Raw genomic sequence first — 18,172 nt, 5'->3', positions numbered from 1 at the left:
TGGAAGAATCCCATTGAAATCAGGTGGACTCCTTACAGAATAAGGTACTACACAATGCAAATAGAGGTGACAGAATTTGCCATTGTGGAATTTGATTGATCTTAATTAACAATCCAGTTATTCCATTGAAGGATCTCTAAGCAGCTTTTTCTGAGCTTTACAAATTAAAAAGCACCGTGTTAAAGCCTATTATTAATAAGCAACTGAAACAAGGTTTGCAGTAAAGTCTATCTTTTAAGGAATTACCTGATCAGATCATGAACACTCATATAAGGCCTTAATTCTTACAGCACTTAAGCACTCACATACCCTTACTCACCAGGACTTCATAGGGACTAGTATGATAATTCATATGAGTAAAGTTAGGACAAGATGAAGTGCTTGTAGGATCACAGCGTTAGTCCCATGTAATTCAGTCCATTGTATATATATCTTAATTGCTCTTTCTGTTCACAGCATTTACTTTCCTTCATATGTTGCACTAGTGGCAAGTCTCATAAGCGCAACGATCGTAATGACTTGTATCCCTGCTCACACCAAACCAAAGACAGATGGACAAGCTACACAGCAGAGTGAGTGTTTACCCTTCCTGGCAACTTTTCATAGCTATAGAAATGTAGCTAGCCCATTTTAAATGCTCAGTGCTCATCCCTCACCATTGTAAGAGAAGATTTGGCCCATGGTGCAAGCATGTATCCAATTAGAAGGTTTTTTGATAGTGTTGAATATGAAACCAGCTAATTGATATTCACTTGGGACCCATTCACTAGTTGAACTCAGATTTCCAGATACGACTTGTTCCATTATAACTTGAGGTTTGCAGATGATATAGTTATCATTGAGGAAGAGAAGTTAGTGAGAATGGTGCAGGTGCTAAATGAGGAAGGGAAGTGGTATGGACTGATTATGAATATAGATAAAGTGAAGACAATGGTATCTGGAGATAAGGAAATAGGAAGGTAGATCAGCGTAGATTGGATCGAACTAGAGAATGTAGAGAAGTTCACGTATTGGGAGCAACATGACGTATGATCTAAGAGAAGGATATTGGCATTCTAGAGGTGTTGTTATAGAAAAATTCTGAGAATAGGATGGATGCAGAAGGTTCCAACGAGGAATTATATAGGAAGATACAGCCAAAAGAGAAGCTACAGAAGGTTATACAAAGGAAGTTACAGCTATTTGGGCATATCTGCAGAATGAACAACAAGCGAAAAGTTAAGACCCTGATATTCGGCATAATGGATGGTCCAACTAGGAGAGGCAGACCCCACAGAGATTGGTGCGGAGCCACTCCGCCTTGGACAGGGAAAGATGGAAGGAAATAGTGAGGGAGGCATCGGACACCAATGGTCGTTGAGCCCATTGTTGTTGATTATGATGATGATGATGAACTTGGCTTCTGTAAAGTTCAGGGCATAGGTGCTGGAACTAGAGGTGTGCACGGGAGACAAGGCGGTACTATTGCACCCGCTGGCTTGAAGCGGTTTTCATTATATACAGAGTTTACAGTTTGGTTCAATGGCTCTCAGCACCCCCACTACACACACTGTTCTAGCTCCCCTAACTGCACCTTATGATTTCTCCCTCAGAATCCTGCAAGGGTGGTCAAATCAGGGTGGTCAAATATTGGAATAAATTGCCAAGGGAGGTGGTGGAATCTCCCTCTCTGGAGATATTTAAGAACAGGTTAGATAGACATCTGTCAGGGATGGTGTAGACGGAGCTTGATCCTGCCTTGAGGGCAGGGGGCTGGACTCGATGACCTCTCGAGGTCCCTTCCAGTCCTATGATTCTATGATTTTTTAAGGGTACCCACTTGTAGAGTCCTGGCTCCTCTGCTGTCTGTGGGGGAGGAGACCCATGTCTCTCTCTCCCTCCTGATCAGGGTTTTTCCAAGCTTTACTTTCTCTGCCAGTCCCCTAGCATGCAGGCTCCTCAATCAGTCTGCTTTGCTGTCTCTCCAGAGGCTCTAAACTGAGTAATAGCCCATAGTCATGAGGGCACCTAAGTAAGCACTTTTATTCTTAAAACCATAAGACTCTATAGTTACAAGAGCAGAACAAGAACTCTCATGAATCTGTGAATTGCTCTTTTATACAGTTCAGGCCTGCATTTTTGGGACCTTGAAAAACAGGTAATTGACAGACAACGGGTGACTCCTGGAGGCGTAGCTTCAATAGGTTGGGTCCAGTGATGGGAATTTGCCAAGTATTTATGAGGAAACATACTCAACTGAAAGTTCATTCTTATCTGACAAATTATTTAAAGAGTCCTTTGACGATCATAACACTTCTTAGGGTATATAGGAGTTATGTTTTCCGCCTACAGATATCACAAACACTCTCACAATTATACATAAACCCTTGTGAATGCAATGAACTTCTAAGATACTTAAGTGTCATTCAGAAATTTTAACCTTAATTCAGCAAGGTTTGTTGAGGATACTTCAGGAAATTGCCATAGCTGTAACAGCTACAACCCAGTGTGTTTATAGAAGTGCTCAATTCTCCACTGACATTCACCCAGCCTCTACTACCCCATTAAACTTAAAGTTGCTCTACTTAATGCCCAAATGGTGGCATCTGGAAAATAATATGCAGCCTATGCATTCACTAGTCTGCTGTGCCTATTCACAGAAACACTCTTCTGATTTTTTAAAAAACCCACTAATTCAAAACCCAGAATAATTTCAACCATATGAATTCCAGTCCAGTAAACTCATCAGATAATGCGAAGACAAACACTGGGGGCTACAAAACCAAGGATCTTTACAGGTCAACCTGTAGCTGCACCTGGTACATAGGTGGCTCTAGCCAGATGATTATTGGCATCAAATGCCCAATGTGCAAGACCTCCATACTCAGAACTCGATGGGAATTGACTGGTTGGGAATTCTGTGCATGGTGGATCAAGTGGACAGCACCTTGGTCAATAAGGAGGGTCAAGAGTGGAGTTTCAGCTCTTGTAAACCAGTGACTTCAATGGTTTAATGCTGATGTGTACCAACTGAAGATCTGGCCTGGGTTATTTTTTCTCTGGTGTCAGACCTTGTAATTTATTTTTGTGTGGTATTTTATGGCACATTGTCTTTCAGGATGGTGTTTGTGATACAAGTTGGAAAAATCTGCATGAAGCTAAAATAAAAAAGAAAGATTTGAGAAGGGTGAGAAGACATAAATGGTTGAGACTTTCCCATTATGGGCACGTCTAGACTATAGGCTTTTGTCGACAGAAGTTTTGTTGACAGATACTGTCGACAAAGCTTCTGTCGACAAAGAGCATCTAGACTACATCCAGTTCTGTCAACAAAGCAAATTGCTTTGTCGACATGACAGTGTAGACGCAAAGGACAGTGTAGATGCAATAACGCCTTCTGTCGACAGAACTCTATTGACAAAAGGCGTTATTCCTCGTAGAATGAGGTTTACAGCCGTCAACAAAACTGCTGAGTTCTGTCAAAGTTATGTCGACAGAACTCAGCGACAGTGTAGATGCAGGTATAGTTTTGTAGACAAAAGTCCACTTTTGTCAACAAAACCCTGTAGTCTAGATACACCCTATGTGACCCATTATAAGAGCTGGTGGGAATGGAAAAAGGGCAATAGGTTTTTTAATCATATGCAGCACAGTCCTCTCCAATCAGCGCTGCCTGTCTCTAACCCATACCGCAGATGTCTGTTGCGAAGTCTGCTTTTGCTCTGCACAGCAGTGTCCACTGAGGTTAGTGGGGTACCATGCACATAGACCCAAACATAAACAGGCAATAGAGAGCCAAGCTGCAGAGACACGGGAAGAAATTTTCCCTGTGGAGAGTTAGTTGTGCGTGTAATAAGATAATGTATTGTTCATGTTTCCTGCTTCTACTCCCTGTAAATAGACTATTATTCGGTCTGTCATTTTCATAGGCACGTTGCAGTCCGGTAGTGTGTTCAATCTCAAAGAAATCCTACGCCTGCTGAAGCTTCCAGGAGTAAAGGAAGTGTTCTTAATTAAGATCCTTTCCGGACTCCCAACAGGTAATTCTCTGTAGTCATCACAGTATTTAAAATAGCAAATATAAATCTGATAGGTTTACTTTTCCTGTGTATCTGAAAGCCCTTTCTGTTTGATCACTGGTGAAGGACCATTTACTTTCCTCCTGGCCTAGGGCCCACATCTGCAGCTGAATTTATAATATATTTCCTGCCACATGGTTTTCTGTGTGACCTTGTGCAAACCATGTAATATAGCTACCTCAATTCCTCACCTGAAAAATAGGAATAAGGAGACTTTCTCTCTCCCGTCCTTTGTTTGTCTTGTCTGCTTAATCTGTCAGACTGTGTGCGGCACCTAGCACAATGGGGCATTGACCTCAGCTCGGACCTCTAGACATTGCTGTAATACAAATAAAATAACAACACATTTTTAACAACCAAAAGAGAGATTGCTGGATTAGCAGTATTTATTCATGACTGGCTACCTCCATTTATACGTACATTAGCAGATGTACCTGGCGTTGCTCGGGTCCTGAACTCAATTAATTTTTGGTTTGGGGTAAATAAAAATAAAAATGTAGGTGCTTCATTTGAATCATTGCTCTGGGGTGAGGCTGAGGATGAGGGGTTCAGAATGACAGAGGACTACTCCTGCTCACACTCACTGTAGCAGCTTGGGGGGGGAGGCAGGTGAGAAGCATCTCTCCATGGCTGCTGAAGCTCCAGTGGGCACAGCCAGGGGAGGGATAAGTGTGACTGGTGCAGGTCCAGGGTCGTCTGCCCCCCGTGCTCCCCAGCCAGAGTGAGGAATGCAGCAAACTGCACTTTCCCCTTGCTCCCTCTTGAAGGGAACAGTCAGCAATGTTCCTGTATGAATCGAGGGTGGGGGGAGCTTCAGCCCCCTCTGCCCTCCTTAAAGAGTGCCTGGGGATGGGAGGCTCTGGGATGGGGCAGTCCCAGATAGCGAGGTGCCCCCCTCAATCAGCCTCTTTCTCTTGCCTAGTGATTCTGTCTCTTTTCTGTATGGTTTTATGAGACGCAGTCCCATTCCAGGCACATCCCTTTTTCTCGGCACAAGCAAACCCTGACTTTGTTTTAAGTTATGACAAGAGGAAGCTGCATATCAAATTTGGTGGTCCTAGCTCTTACCATTTAAGAGGAGTTCTTGAACAGACAGACAGACAGAGCGACAGACAAAGGCTACGTCTAGTCTGCAGGCTTCTTTTGGAAGAAGCTTTTCCGGAAGAGATCTTCCGGAAAAAGCTTATTTTGAAAGAGAGCACCCACCCAGCCAAAGCGCAATGAAAAAGCGATGTGCTTTTTTGAAAGATAGTGCCCACATTGATTGGACCCTATCTCGCATTTAAGTTGTGATTACTGTGGACGGAGTGGCCACCAAGGCACCTGTGCTTTTTCCTGGAGGCCTCTTCTTTTGAGAAAACACTCTCTTCCATGTCCACACATACCTTTGTCCAAAAAAGGCTTCTTCCTTATCGAATGAGGTTTACCGCCATCGGAAAAACCCCTCTGTTCTTTCGACTTTCTGCCGAAAGAACGCAATAGCAGTGTGGACGTCGATATAGGGGAGCTGACAGCTTGGCTTCTCCTGCTATGTGACCATGCTGCTTATTAATGAATACTCCCTCTTTTCACTGAATGGTAAAACCCTTTCTCCTCCCATATGTTGGGTCAGGAAGCTGTAGGGTCTGCTGTGTGTGTGTACAAAGAATCTGCTCATCCTACTGCTTATGACATAAGGAGAGGGTCAGAATCTAATGCAGTGGTCACACTTTTTTGTAAGGGACTGGGCCCTGAACTCAGGAAGGGATGAACTCAGTAACCCGCGTGCCTTTTTCACATGGAGAATCTCGAGGGCTCTTTTAACTACGTGTGCAGATGATCAGTGTCACCCTCTGGACCGCGCCGTTTCAAGGCTTTACTTCTGGGTGCTTAACAATATTGGGGAAGTGCCAGCTTACAGACACAGAACTTGTATTAGGTCAGGGGTGGGAATAATTTTTGAAGGGGGACCACTTCATGAATTTCAGAAGTGGTCACGGGCCGCCTGATAAGGGGTGGGGCCTCGGGCAGAAGGGGCAAGGCCAGAAGTCTTCACATGCTCCTCCACTCACAGACCCTGATTGGCCTTGGGGCATGGGAGTACATGAAGTATTTGCCCTTTGCCCTACCTGGAGTGCGTGGCATCTAGAGAGAACCGCCAGCTGTTTTCAATAGCTGGCGATTCCCTCTGGTGCTGTGTGCCCCAGTCAGGGGGAGGAAACTTCCTGCACCCCAGTCCCCAGGTCTCTATTGACCTGAGGGTGGGAGAGCGGCAGAGCAGCTGCGGATCTGAGTAGGGCACTATGTAAAATTCTAACGTTTAGGGGGAAATGTCATGGGAATGTTTAACAACCCTGAATGGCCAGGGCCTCATTATAAGTTTCATCTGAAAGACTGTCCTTCCAGAAACACAGTGCCACACTGGGAAAGCATCTGGTTGACAAAGAAGAGCTCCACCTATTAAATCTCTAGCAGCACCTGACTTTACTTTTCAGGTCTGGCATCAAGTTATTGGCCACATGATTACAGCCTGAGGTGATTTGGCTGTGTTCCACTTATTTGCACCTCGCTGCTTGAGGCTAAACTCCAAATGAATGTTCTCATTTACTTTCATCTCACTACTGCAAACATATAATTATATTAGTTAATTTATCTAAATTACAGACCTGTTTCTATTTATATTGTATGAGTTTATAATGTATATAGAGGCAAGTTGACAGTGGTTACTCATTAAAATTAACTTGCGTGCAATAATGAGTACCTTCCTAAGTGAGGTAACTTCAATCAGGGTGGTGATGGAAAGATGGGCTGATGTTGTCTGGGTACCTCTAATAATGGGAGTATCAGTTTAAGACCAAGGTGTAGGGTATTTTACTACATGACAGTGCTTCTTTTCAACTTAGGCAGGAAAAAATGCCCCATTAAAATATAGTAAAAGAGAGAGAGAAAGCAAAACAAACCAAATATCAAATATTAAAAAATGCCTTAGGGCCCAGATTTTCGAAGATATTTTGTTGCCTAAGGACGCAGCTAGGCTCTGGTGGGATTTTGAAATTGGTACTTCATCAGTTCTGAAAATCCCACTGTTTGCCAGTCTACATGTTTAGGCGCCTAAATACCTTTGAAAATTTAGCTCTAAGTAAGAGTCTAAATCACATTTCCAAAATGCACTTAGTAAAACTTAGAGCAAAATTTTTAAAAGCGACTAGGGGGTTTTGGTGCTTCTGTTCTTGTTCCCCCAATTTGAGGCCCTCGAGAAGGGTCTGATTTTCAGAGGGTGGGTGCTCAGCACTTTCTGAAATCCAGGTCCCTTTAATGTGTGTAAAATTAAGAACCCCAAATAATATGTCTCATAGGTCTAATTCTCACTGAAAGTTAGTGGGGACTTATTTCATAAGTGCCCAAAAACCATTTGAATATGATATGTGGGAACCTAAGTCACTTAGCTGCTTTTTAATGTGTTAGTCCAAATTTCCCTGTTTTTATTGAGTCTCCCAAGCCACGTATACCTTTTTCCACTGTGCAAGGCTCATCACTTGTCCTTCTTATTGGAGATTTTCAAAAGAGGTCACAGACAGATTTTCAAGGACTCTTTACTTCAGATTTTCAAAGCAGTTAAGCTCCCATTTAGGCATGTTAAGAAAGGTCCTTTTTTTAAGTTTTAAAAAATTTCTTCTGGAAGTCTGGCCCTGACTGTGAGTGCTCAGCTTCTTTGAATATTCTACAGTGAATTCAACTCTCTCCCCGCTCATTATTCTAACCAATAGTTGTTCAGTGCACTGTCTAGCTTTACATTGCAAACACATAAGGCGAACAGTAGATGGAACTTCAGCAGCCATCTTAATTCTGTTGGTCAGCCAAGACAGTTTCCCAGAAAAAGTTTTGAATTGATGGAGTGAATAGATCAGATATTCATTTTGAACAAATTGGTATAGTTCCGCTGATTTTCACCCACTGAGGGACTAGTCTAATATGTCTTACAATACACTTTGGGCCAACTAGCCTTTAGTTAACATTTTGCTTTTGTGGTTTTCCATTGAAAAATATATGTACTTGTCTAAATGCATCTAACGCTACAAAGAAAAAATAATCTACTTGTATGCTTGTACCGGGTGGGCAGAGGGAACACCTACGTGAGTGTACAACATTATTGACTGGGAATTATAATCCCCAGCATCACAGAAAATGGGAACAAAATCGTTCTGCTGCAGCTGCATTAGTGAGTCATTTGCCAGTAAATTGTTTTCCCATCCTCAGACATCCTTTGCTGGACTTTTGTTTTCTGGCAAATATCTACTTAATATGTTAGACCTTACCTTGAACAGGCATTTCCTGTTTGTAATGTATTGCATTAGCACATTTGAGATTTACAAGTACATTATGGGGTAGTTTGGAAGTTTTTATTATCTTATACCATACAAAATTTTAGCATGTGTGTGTGTGAGAGAGAAATACAGTAATTGAAAAGCATGCCCCATGTGGGCAGAGAGCATCCATACTGCTTGACTGCCTCTGTGTGTTGACAACAGTGGAGATGCATGAGAGACAGAAACTCCACATGCAGTGAAGTTATTCACTCTGTGTACAGTGAAACTACTGTATTTGATCTCCTGTCCTTAGACTGTTGTTGAGACTCCAAACCCAGTGATGGAAATCTGAAGTTAGGAGAAAGGAATGAGGAACTATCCCCTGGTTATACTCTTGCCTGAACTTTTTTTTCGTTCTTGTGCTATCCTAAAAGTTAGCATGGCTGGCCTAATAAAACCATGCAAAGCGCTTCTATTAATGAGCAGGATTGTATCTAACTTCCTCCTTGTTACATTTTTAAAGGTAATCGTTGAAATTATGAAAGTTTAAAAAAAAAAAACCAACTGCATCTCTGCATTCAGTGTTAATGCAGAGCAACTCCCCTGTCTTTACATCAAGCAGGGCGTGACCCTTCACTTGCACTGGAAATATATTCCCATACCCCTGAAAGATATTTTCTTTTTAATACATTCTGTAGGTTTTTTCCTGATTATGTTTTCCATCATCTCTATGAATTTCTTTGGGCTGGAGGCAGCACACACTGGATATCTGATGGCATATTTTGGTGTCCTTCAAATGGTAAGTGAATGTGACAGTATAATCAGACGCCCTCCTGAGCAACGAAAGTTATAGTGACCTAAGCGCTGTCCATACAGGTGCTGAGATGGTGGGAAATGCTTTCCTGCCAACATGGCATCTGCCTCTTGTGGAGGTAGAGTACCATCTTCTAGCGTATATAACCCACAGGTTATGCAAGGTTTTACAATCCCCCCCAACCCTCCCCACGGGCTACACTCGTCTGCATGTTATACAAGTTTTTTTTACTGAAATTACAGGAAGACAAGACTGACTCTTAATTGATAAAAGCAGCATATTTTAATTTAATAATAGCGGCAGTAATGTTTGGTTTCAAGCCCGGGTGATTCATTTCTTTATGTACAAAAGTTTTAAAATCATCCATTTTCTTCTCCCATTCGTAGGGAAGCCGTTAGCCAACAGATGTCTGTGCGCGAACTAACAGATTGTTTCTCTGCATAAATTTGTACACCCAATTTCCCGAGCCCCCATTAAAATAATAGATTTTCTGTTCCATAGCCATAAGGTGAGCCTTGAGCTGAATGGCTACTATTGACACCGCCCGTTTGTTGTCTCTCTGTGCACGAATCCAGTGTCATCATCTGTGGTTCATTAATACTTCATTACAAATGCTGTTCATTAACAGTACCTGTGGTTCATCTCTCACGGGCTATACATGTGCACAGGTTATCTGAGACTTTTTTTACAGAATTAGGAAAAACCACGGGTTATGCATGGGTGCAGGTAATACATGTGCGTGGGTTATATACGCTAATTTACGGTAAATATGCTGACAGGAGATCACTTTCCTATTGGCATAAAGCATCAATGGTGCAGCTGCATGACTATATTGCTTCTGGTGTGGGCAAGGGAGCTGAGAGACTTGCTAGGCCACTGGGCAAAGTGCAGGAGGCCAGATTCGTGCTCCTGAAAGGGGGACGGTCTCAGGTGGAAAGGGCAAGTCTAGGGCAGCCCGTCCTCAGCGCTCCCTGGAGTGTATTGCAGTGCCCTCTCCCATCCTGTCCTGAGAGCCATGCAGAGTGCACCACATTGTGCTCCGGTGGTGATTTAAAGGGCTCAGGGCTCTGGCCACCACCATTTCTGTGGTAGCAGTGGTGGTCAGGAGCTCTAGACTCTTTTGAATCTCCTAGTCCCAGGGCAACTGTCTCCTTTGCCCCCTTCTTGCCTGTCAATGGGCCTGAGTATAGGCTAGCCCGAAGGCCCACGGCACATAGCAGAAAGACTTTGCCAAGACCTAGGAGAGTTCTAGGCAGCTGATCTACCAGGTGAGCTGAAGGAAGGGCCACCTACTTCCTAGCTAATATCTAATCGTGCACTTCATCACCCTCCCTGCTGCAGTTAAAGCAGATTGCTTCAGGTAGAGGATCACCATTACAGGCATTTTGGGTAATCCCCGTGAAATGTAATTCTTGCCTGTGGAGAGCACTGACTAGATCATTTGTCTGGAACCTAGAAAATAATTATAAATAAGCGTTTCTTCTGTGCTTTAGGATAGTTGTTGAGAATGGAGTGTCTCTGGAAAACCCTCTCCCATTTGACTACTATTGTCACTGAGTTTTAAGCCATGAGCAGAGTACAGTGCTGAATTGACATGTTGTCCTAGCTTTTTGCACAGCAAAAGTGTAGCTCTTGCTCTAAAATCAACCAGCCACATCCTTAGCTGGTAAGTAAATGGAGCTATCCCAATTTCTAACAGAGCTCTGCCAGCTCACACTGGTGGATAATTGGGTCCAGCATTTTTATAGGTACCTTGAAGACTGAGAAAGGAATCATATCCACTCTGAGGCCATCTCTACACTAGGAAGCTATTTCAAAATTAGTAAATTCGACTTAATATCTCCCGAATTAACAAATTCCAACTAGTGTGTCCACACTACAGGGAAGCCTTGAAATTAGTCTTAGGCGGGCTCTCTTAATGTGAATATGCTATCTTAGACTCAGAGCTCCAGGAAGCACTGGGGAGTACTTAGTTCAAATTACTCTGGGAAGTAATTATTTTGAAATAGTGGCACTGGAGTGTCCACGCTGCCATAATTTCAAAATAACTATTTCAGAATTAGCGTCGCTCCTGATGAAAAGCAGGAGTACAGATTTCAAATTCTATGTCCTGTGTTTCACAATAACAGGCTTGGTAGTGTGGATGCTCTGCTTATAAATTTGACTGGGGGTGGGGAGGTATTATTTCAAAATAAAGTCCTAGTGGAGACCAGGGTTGACAGACTGTTATAAAAACTGTAATGAAGGAGAAACATAGCCAGGAGGTGAGGAGAATGGGCAACTGGGATGATTCAGATACGATAGTTGAGAAAGGGGACAAAATCAAATGATGCTGTACCAATGTTTTCTCAGAAAATAGTAAGATATGTAAACACCTGGGCTACGTCTACACTGGCCCCTTTTCCGGAAGGGGCATGTAAATTTCACCAGTCGTCGTAGGGAAATCCGCGGGGGATTTAAATATCCCCCGCGGCATTTAAATAAAAATGTCCGCCGCTTTTTTCTGGCTTTTAAAAAAGCCGGAAAAAAGCGGCGGACATTTTTATTTAAATGCCGCGGGGGATATTTAAATCCCCCGCGGATTTCCCTACGACGACTGGTGAAATTTACATGCCCCTTCCGGAAAAGGGGCCAGTGTAGATGTAGCCCTGCAGAAATATCAAAAGTTGGTTTATAGGTAAAAATGAAAGCTAAGTTCTAACCCCGAATTACATTGAACTGGGGCTTAGGAAATCCAAATTCAAATCCTGGCTCTGCCACAGAGTTTATTTAAGACTTTGGACAAGTCACTTAATTGCTCTGTGCCTCGGTTTCCCCATCTATAAAACGCTGATAGTGTAAAATAGCAACAATACTTCTTTTGTCCATTTAGATTGCAAGCCTTTGGCAGGGAGACTGTCTATCACTGTGTGTCTGTATGGGTCTTATGATAATTGGGCTTCAGTTAGCCTGAGGTCTTTAGGTGCCACTGTATTTCTAATATTAATAATAATTGGATTTCTATGCTAACCAAGGACCTGATTCTGCAAACAGTTACTACTGACGTAGAATTATACCAAAGCCAATAAGACAATGTCTGTTAATAAACTCTGTACCCAATGTTTAATCAGAATGTTGAAAATTCTTTTTCCATCCATGAAATTGAACTATACTGCTTCATTGAATGTATCCTAGTATGCATCATGCTGTACATCACAAATAACTAGGGGGGTTTGTGGGCTGTAGTGAGACTTTAGTTTTTTGTGATGCCCCATTGTAGAATATTGCCACTGAGCCAAAGGCGAAAGGAAAATTTGCTAGGGAAGAAAAAAAGAAGAAAACTGATGATTTCCCATCTCCACTCACCAGCCATATTATTAAGAGAATCCTGTTCACAAATCTAGGGACAACTCAAGTCCCTAGATTTTTTTAAAATTTTATAGCTCACTTTCACAAGTTTTAGGTAAACAGGATCAAATCTTGAGCTGACACAAATCTGTGTAGTTCCACCACCTGAGAATCAGGCCTTAAAGATGCTGAAACTTTGCAAGAATGGTGTTTTCAGTAAAACAGTCTAAAGGCATCTGATGTAGATGGTGGCCATAATGAGTTAATTTTTAAATTATTTTCTACTGAGATTATTGCAGGTGAGCCAAGTCTGTCCAGTAGAGCCCATTTGTTTACCTACATCTTTCTTTAGATTGGTATTTCAGATATATTTGTTTCTGTGGTATAGCGTTGTTTGATACTGAAGGTGTTTGTGTATGGTTTGGGTGCAAGAGAATTCCGCCTTTCTAAATGAATGAATGCTGATAAACAACTGCTGAATGGACTCCCTGCTTCACTAAGTAAATTAAAGCCTTATTCATAACAAATTTTCAATGAACCACATCAGTTTGATCCTCAGCTACAGATTAGATTTTCTGTTCCTTTATTTTTTCTCTACAAAATGTCTGTCTAACGTGCTGTGAGGAGATCTGCAGGTTATAGATGATGCAGGAGACTCCTTTTTATCCATGTGCAGGATATGTGGAGCTGTGCTTTTGTCACCTTCAGGGGATAGGGTAGAAAGGTAGCTGCTGGCATCACAGAAATGAATGGTGGTGTTTGGAGGGGAAATCAAGCAGTGTTTACTTTAAATCTCTCTGTGTATATTCAAAACAAAGTAGTTTAGTTATAAGTAAAGCCAAACACACACCCTCATTGTGTTTCAGAAACAATAAAGCAGCTGGTCTGCTGGGAAGAGAAAAGTGTTTGTTGTCTGCTTGTGTTCTGAGCACGCATTCCATACACGCAAGGGGTAGAGAAGAGTGGAGTGCAGCTTTACAGGAGGGAAGCAAGTGACGGTACGGCCCTTCTCTACCCACCGGCTCCCGAAATGCATTACCAATGCTTGCAATTTTATAGTGAGCCTCATGATACCTGAGGTCTCTCTTAAAGCCCCATCTCCTGGAGTCATGTGATTGCAGGGGGCTCTCAGGGTGGTTGTTTTGGTTTGTAAAAGTATTTTCTGGCTTTCTTGGCTGCAGTGAAAACATGATCCATTAAAATCTGTTAGGCAAATAAAAAGAATTATATATTTAATATTAAACTTGTGGTTTTTAAGAAAATCGCAAGACTTTGGAGGTCTGACCCCTGGTTTGTGAATCCTTGTGGTTGGCAATGCCAGCATTTTTCTCACACAAGAAATAATGGTTCTGCCTCCCCTAACCTCCCCAGGGAATAATGGTTATTGCCCTGAATCCTTTCAAAAACTGATAGGGTCCACTTCCTTTCCCTTCCCCAAGGTGGTATGCGCCAACTGTTGACTCTGGGTTTTTTCAACCATTTTCCCTGTTGTTAGCCTGCAGCATAAACAAGAAGGGGAGGCATAAATAAATACCCACTCTTGGCTTCACTCATCTGGTTCAAGCACTGGTGGAAAGTAATTTAAAAAGCCTTGTGTCAATCTGAGAGGAGAGTAGTTGACAGAAAATATTTCTCTTGCTGCCCGCCTGCCTCTTAAAGAGCCATACAGAGCAGCTCAGGGCACGTCTGCATTTGAGCTGGCTGATGGGAATCCCAGATCTCCTAGAGGAACACAAAGCTGACCAGCCGGTAAGCAATGCATCCATCACCTCTCTGGAGGTGGATTGTGCAAGCAGTGAAAGTGAACGTTACAGAGCAATTACTGAACAGCTGACTAGTCCGTGGGAATGGGAGCCTCCCTGAATACTGTAATGCTGCTTCAAAGAACAGATTCAAAGTTCCAAACTGGGTTTAGTGCCACTCAATCACAACCTAGCCCCTTGGGGAATGCTGACAATGTGTTTTAAAAACTGCTGCAGCCAATCTCAGAGCCCAGGCCTACAGAGTCAGGCTAATGCTCTAAAATAGGGGTCAGGGGCCACAGAAAAATGAGTCGGGAGCCACACACAAGTGAGCAGCAGAATGACACTCTCCACATTCCCCTTGCACACCCAGGCTAGGGGGGCCCAAGCTAGTGAAGTTTGTGTGTTCCAGCCCCGCTGGGTGGGGGCAGGACAGGCCCTACCATGAGGCAGCCACCTCAGGTGCCAGACAGTGGGGGGGCGCCACTAGGACCCAGGGTGTATAAAATTGTGTCTGCTGCTGGTGCACAGGTAGGTAGCAGAGCAGGCCCATGAGAGGAATAGAGCAGGAAGAAGGCAGAATTGAGACCTTTCAAAGTTTTGGCCCATGAGAGGGGGCATATGGGTGTCATTTGAGCTCCCCGCCTAAGGTGCCAAAATGTGGGCCAGCACTGGGTGGGGGGAGGGGAAGGGCTGGAGCACCTGCGCGGGCTCCCCAGTGTTGAGGGGGGAGCCCAAGGCTCAGGATCTGTATTCAGGCTCCTGGACCGTAGGAAGGAGGGCTCTAAAAGTAGTCGTGTTGACAGCTCTCTGAATTCACCGATCAGACTGGAGTGAAAGCCAGCTCCCACCCTGGTCTTCAGGCTCAGCCCGTAGCTTTACTCCACAGGTTTTAGAGCCATAGCACACGCCTGAGTCTGTAGAGCTCCATGGCCCATGGCTGCAGGTTTTGAAACAAGATGTAGACATACCACAGAGCCACCTCCAGGGAGCCAGTGCCCCTCCCCAGGGGAGAATGGGATTCTGCTCCCAAGGCTGTAGAGCAGATGCAGAGTGCTTCCTTGGAGCTGGATGGAGCCCCAGGGCTCTCCTGAGGCAGTAGGAGGACTGTACTAGCACCTATCCCCCCTTAAGTAGATTTAAAGCCTTGCTTGGGATCTTATTTCTTCAGTTGCTCCTGAGTGCACAAGGAGCCTCGGTAGTGCTGGGTTCCTGCTATGCAATCACAGTGCATCCCTTCAACAGCCCTCTGAGTCCAGATTACCGCCCCCCCCCCCACACACACACAACTCGTGCAGCATAACTGCAGCCAGGGAGCCTTCCTCCCCTGTGGTCCTCTCTCTCCATGTCACTCCTATTTGTTTTACCAACGAACAACACTGCTCTTGGGAGTGGTTGCTCATGTCAGTTCCAAGTGGGTGTGTGCACCATGTGCACAGTGAACGGAAGATTTCCCCCCCGTTGGGTCGGCTGTGGAGCCCCAGGAGTTGTGCCTTCATGGCAGTATGTTTAGGTCCCAGGACTGGTCTTACCATGAGGCGAACTAAGGCGGCCGCCTCAGGTGCCAGACTGGGGGGGTGGGGGAGGCGCCACTAAGACCCAGAGTGTAGAAAATTGTGTCTGCTGCTGGTGCATATGTATTCTCTCTGCTCTACATGCACAGAGATGGTGGAGTGCTGTGCTGGAGGAAGGCGGGCACAAGAGACATAACAGGCAGGCTGGAGAAAAGAGGGTATGGGGGCGTAATTTGAGCTCCCCACCTCAGGTGCCAAAATGTTGTGGGCCAGCCCTGTTAGGTCCCTGCTGACTGTTTGCCTCTCCGGTTCCTTCTTATCACCAGTGACAGTCACTGGAGCAGCTTCTGTCTTGCGAACAGCAAGTGATCTGCCCCTGTGGCACAGAATTGCCTGAAACTGCCTGGGCATGTGGCTGTTGGCACGCCTGTGGGGGTACAGCAGGCCAGGCTGCAACTCCGTCCCTTTCAGGGTTGGCTAGCCTGGACATACAGGCTGAACCAAGACCATCAGACTGGTCTCACTCACTCCTCAGCACCTCAAGTCCCTCCGGTGGTGGCCCAACCTGCAGACAGTATGTGAGAGAATACCCGTCTCCGGGCATCGGCCCTTGCTTTCCCTAGTCACAAATGCATTGGCGATGGGATGGGGATGCACCTACGAAGATTCAGGACTCTAGGTCGTTGGTCCCAGGTGCAGCTTTTGTGGCACATCAGTCAGAGAGCTTCGTGTGGTGCGCCAGGCTTGCCAGACATTTCAAACCCATGTACAAGGCAGATACATGTCGGTTGTGCCAGACAATACCAGAGTGATGTTCTATATAAACAGACAGGGAGGTGCTCACTCCTCTCCCCTGTGTTAGGAAGCCCTTGCCCTGTGGGACTTCTGCTTCACTCACTCGATACCTCTGGAGGCATCGAACTTTCCTGGCACGTGGAATGAACTGGCCTCAGCTCGGCCACAAGGGATCTCTCTGCCCAGATGTCATAATCAGCATTTTCCAAAGATGGGAATTTCCTCATAACTGTTTGCAACACGGCACAACAGTGTCAGCAGTTGTGCTCCTTCCTAGATCACACCCAGGCTCGCTCGCAGATGCCCTTCTCCGTCCTTGGGAAGGGAGGCTGCTGTGTGCATTCCTGCCATTCCCGTTCACCCACAATGTCTTCCTCAAGGTCCAACAAAGGGAAACATCAGTAATCTTGAGAGCGGCAGCGCGGCCATGTCAGCACTGGTTCACCACACTGCTAGGCATGCCTATAACTCTGCCTCGCTCCCGAATTTGATCAGGAAGGACCAGGCCTGCCTCCAGCTTCCTAGCCGAGAGGCTCTCCACGTCACAGCATGGAAAGTCCCTGGCTAAACATGTTAGAGCTTGCATGCTCAGTCTTAGTTAGGGACGGTCTCCTTGGCAGCAGAGAGCCATCCACTGATCTGAGTAAATGGAAGAGGGTTTTGATTTAATCTCTGCAGAAGGGCACTCCTCCATTGCAATCAGCAGTTGCCTTCATCCTGAACTGTTTACAGAAGGGCCTGGAGGTATCATTGGTAAAGGTGCACCTAGCCTCTATTTCGGCTTTCCGTCCCAGTTGGATGGACAGTATTCACTAATCCCGTGGAGGGCTGCTTCCTCAAAGGGCTTGATAGACTGTACCAGCAAGTAAGGCAGCCGATTCCCCCATGAGATCGCAGCCTGGGCTGATGGGCTCTCCAGTCGAACCCCTATGAATATGCTTCTACTTTACCTTTCTTGGAAGGTGGCATTCCTGGTGGCTATAATGTCACCCGGAGGGTGTCCAAGCTAAAAGGCCTGATGTCCAAGCCCCCTTTTACAGTGATTTATAAAAACAAGGTGCACTCGGCTTTCCTCCTGAAGGTAATTTCACAGTTTCATGCAAATCAGGACATTTTTCTTCCAATGTTCTTCCCTGATCAACATGCTGAGAACCAGGCTGGATGCTCCTTTCCCTGGATGTCAGACAAGCATTAGCCTTTTACACTGAGTGGGCAGAGCCGTTTCAGAAATCGACATAGCTCTTCCTTGCAGCTGCTGAGTGGACAAAGGGGTTCCTGATGTTGTTCCAAAGGATCTCGTCATGGGTCAGAGCTTGTACCAGGTTGTGCTGCAACCTAGCCGAGATCCTGGACCAGCATTAATGACACACTCCACAGGAGCACGAGCTTCATCTGCAATGTTCCTGGTGCAGGTTCCTGTATCCAAGACCTCTTCAGGGCAGTGGAGCGGTCGTCTGTTCACACCTCGATGAGGCCCTTTGCCATTATGTTGCAGGCTAGAGATGATGTCACTTTTGGAAGAGCAGTCCTGTGGTCTGTGACTCGATGGAATTGACGTGAACCCTCATTTGAAAAAAAGACAGTTACCTGCCTTACGGAACTCATGTTCTTTGAGACATGTTGCTCATGCCCACTC

At 44.9% G+C, this 18,172-nt stretch overlaps 1 protein-coding gene across 3 annotated transcripts in view; it reads left to right on the top strand.

Annotated features, from left to right (window-relative positions):
* The window catches only part of SLC67A1 (solute carrier family 67 member 1), a 154,865-nt gene that overhangs the window by 103,829 nt on the left and 32,864 nt on the right, over positions 1–18,172 (top strand). For all 3 annotated transcript variants that reach the window (XM_014579428.3, XM_014579427.3, XM_006134904.4), the window contains exons 6-8: positions 457–572; positions 3,909–4,019; positions 9,043–9,143. In XM_014579428.3, the coding sequence (XP_014434914.2) occupies positions 457–572; positions 3,909–4,019; positions 9,043–9,143 (328 nt within the window). The remainder of the gene's footprint in view (positions 1–456; positions 573–3,908; positions 4,020–9,042; positions 9,144–18,172) is intronic.

This window comes from Pelodiscus sinensis, chromosome 4, assembly GCF_049634645.1.
Source record: "Pelodiscus sinensis isolate JC-2024 chromosome 4, ASM4963464v1, whole genome shotgun sequence".
Lineage (NCBI taxonomy): Eukaryota > Metazoa > Chordata > Testudines > Trionychidae > Pelodiscus > Pelodiscus sinensis.
Note: the sequence above shows the minus strand (reverse complement) of the source record. Positions and strands in the feature narration are given on the sequence as shown.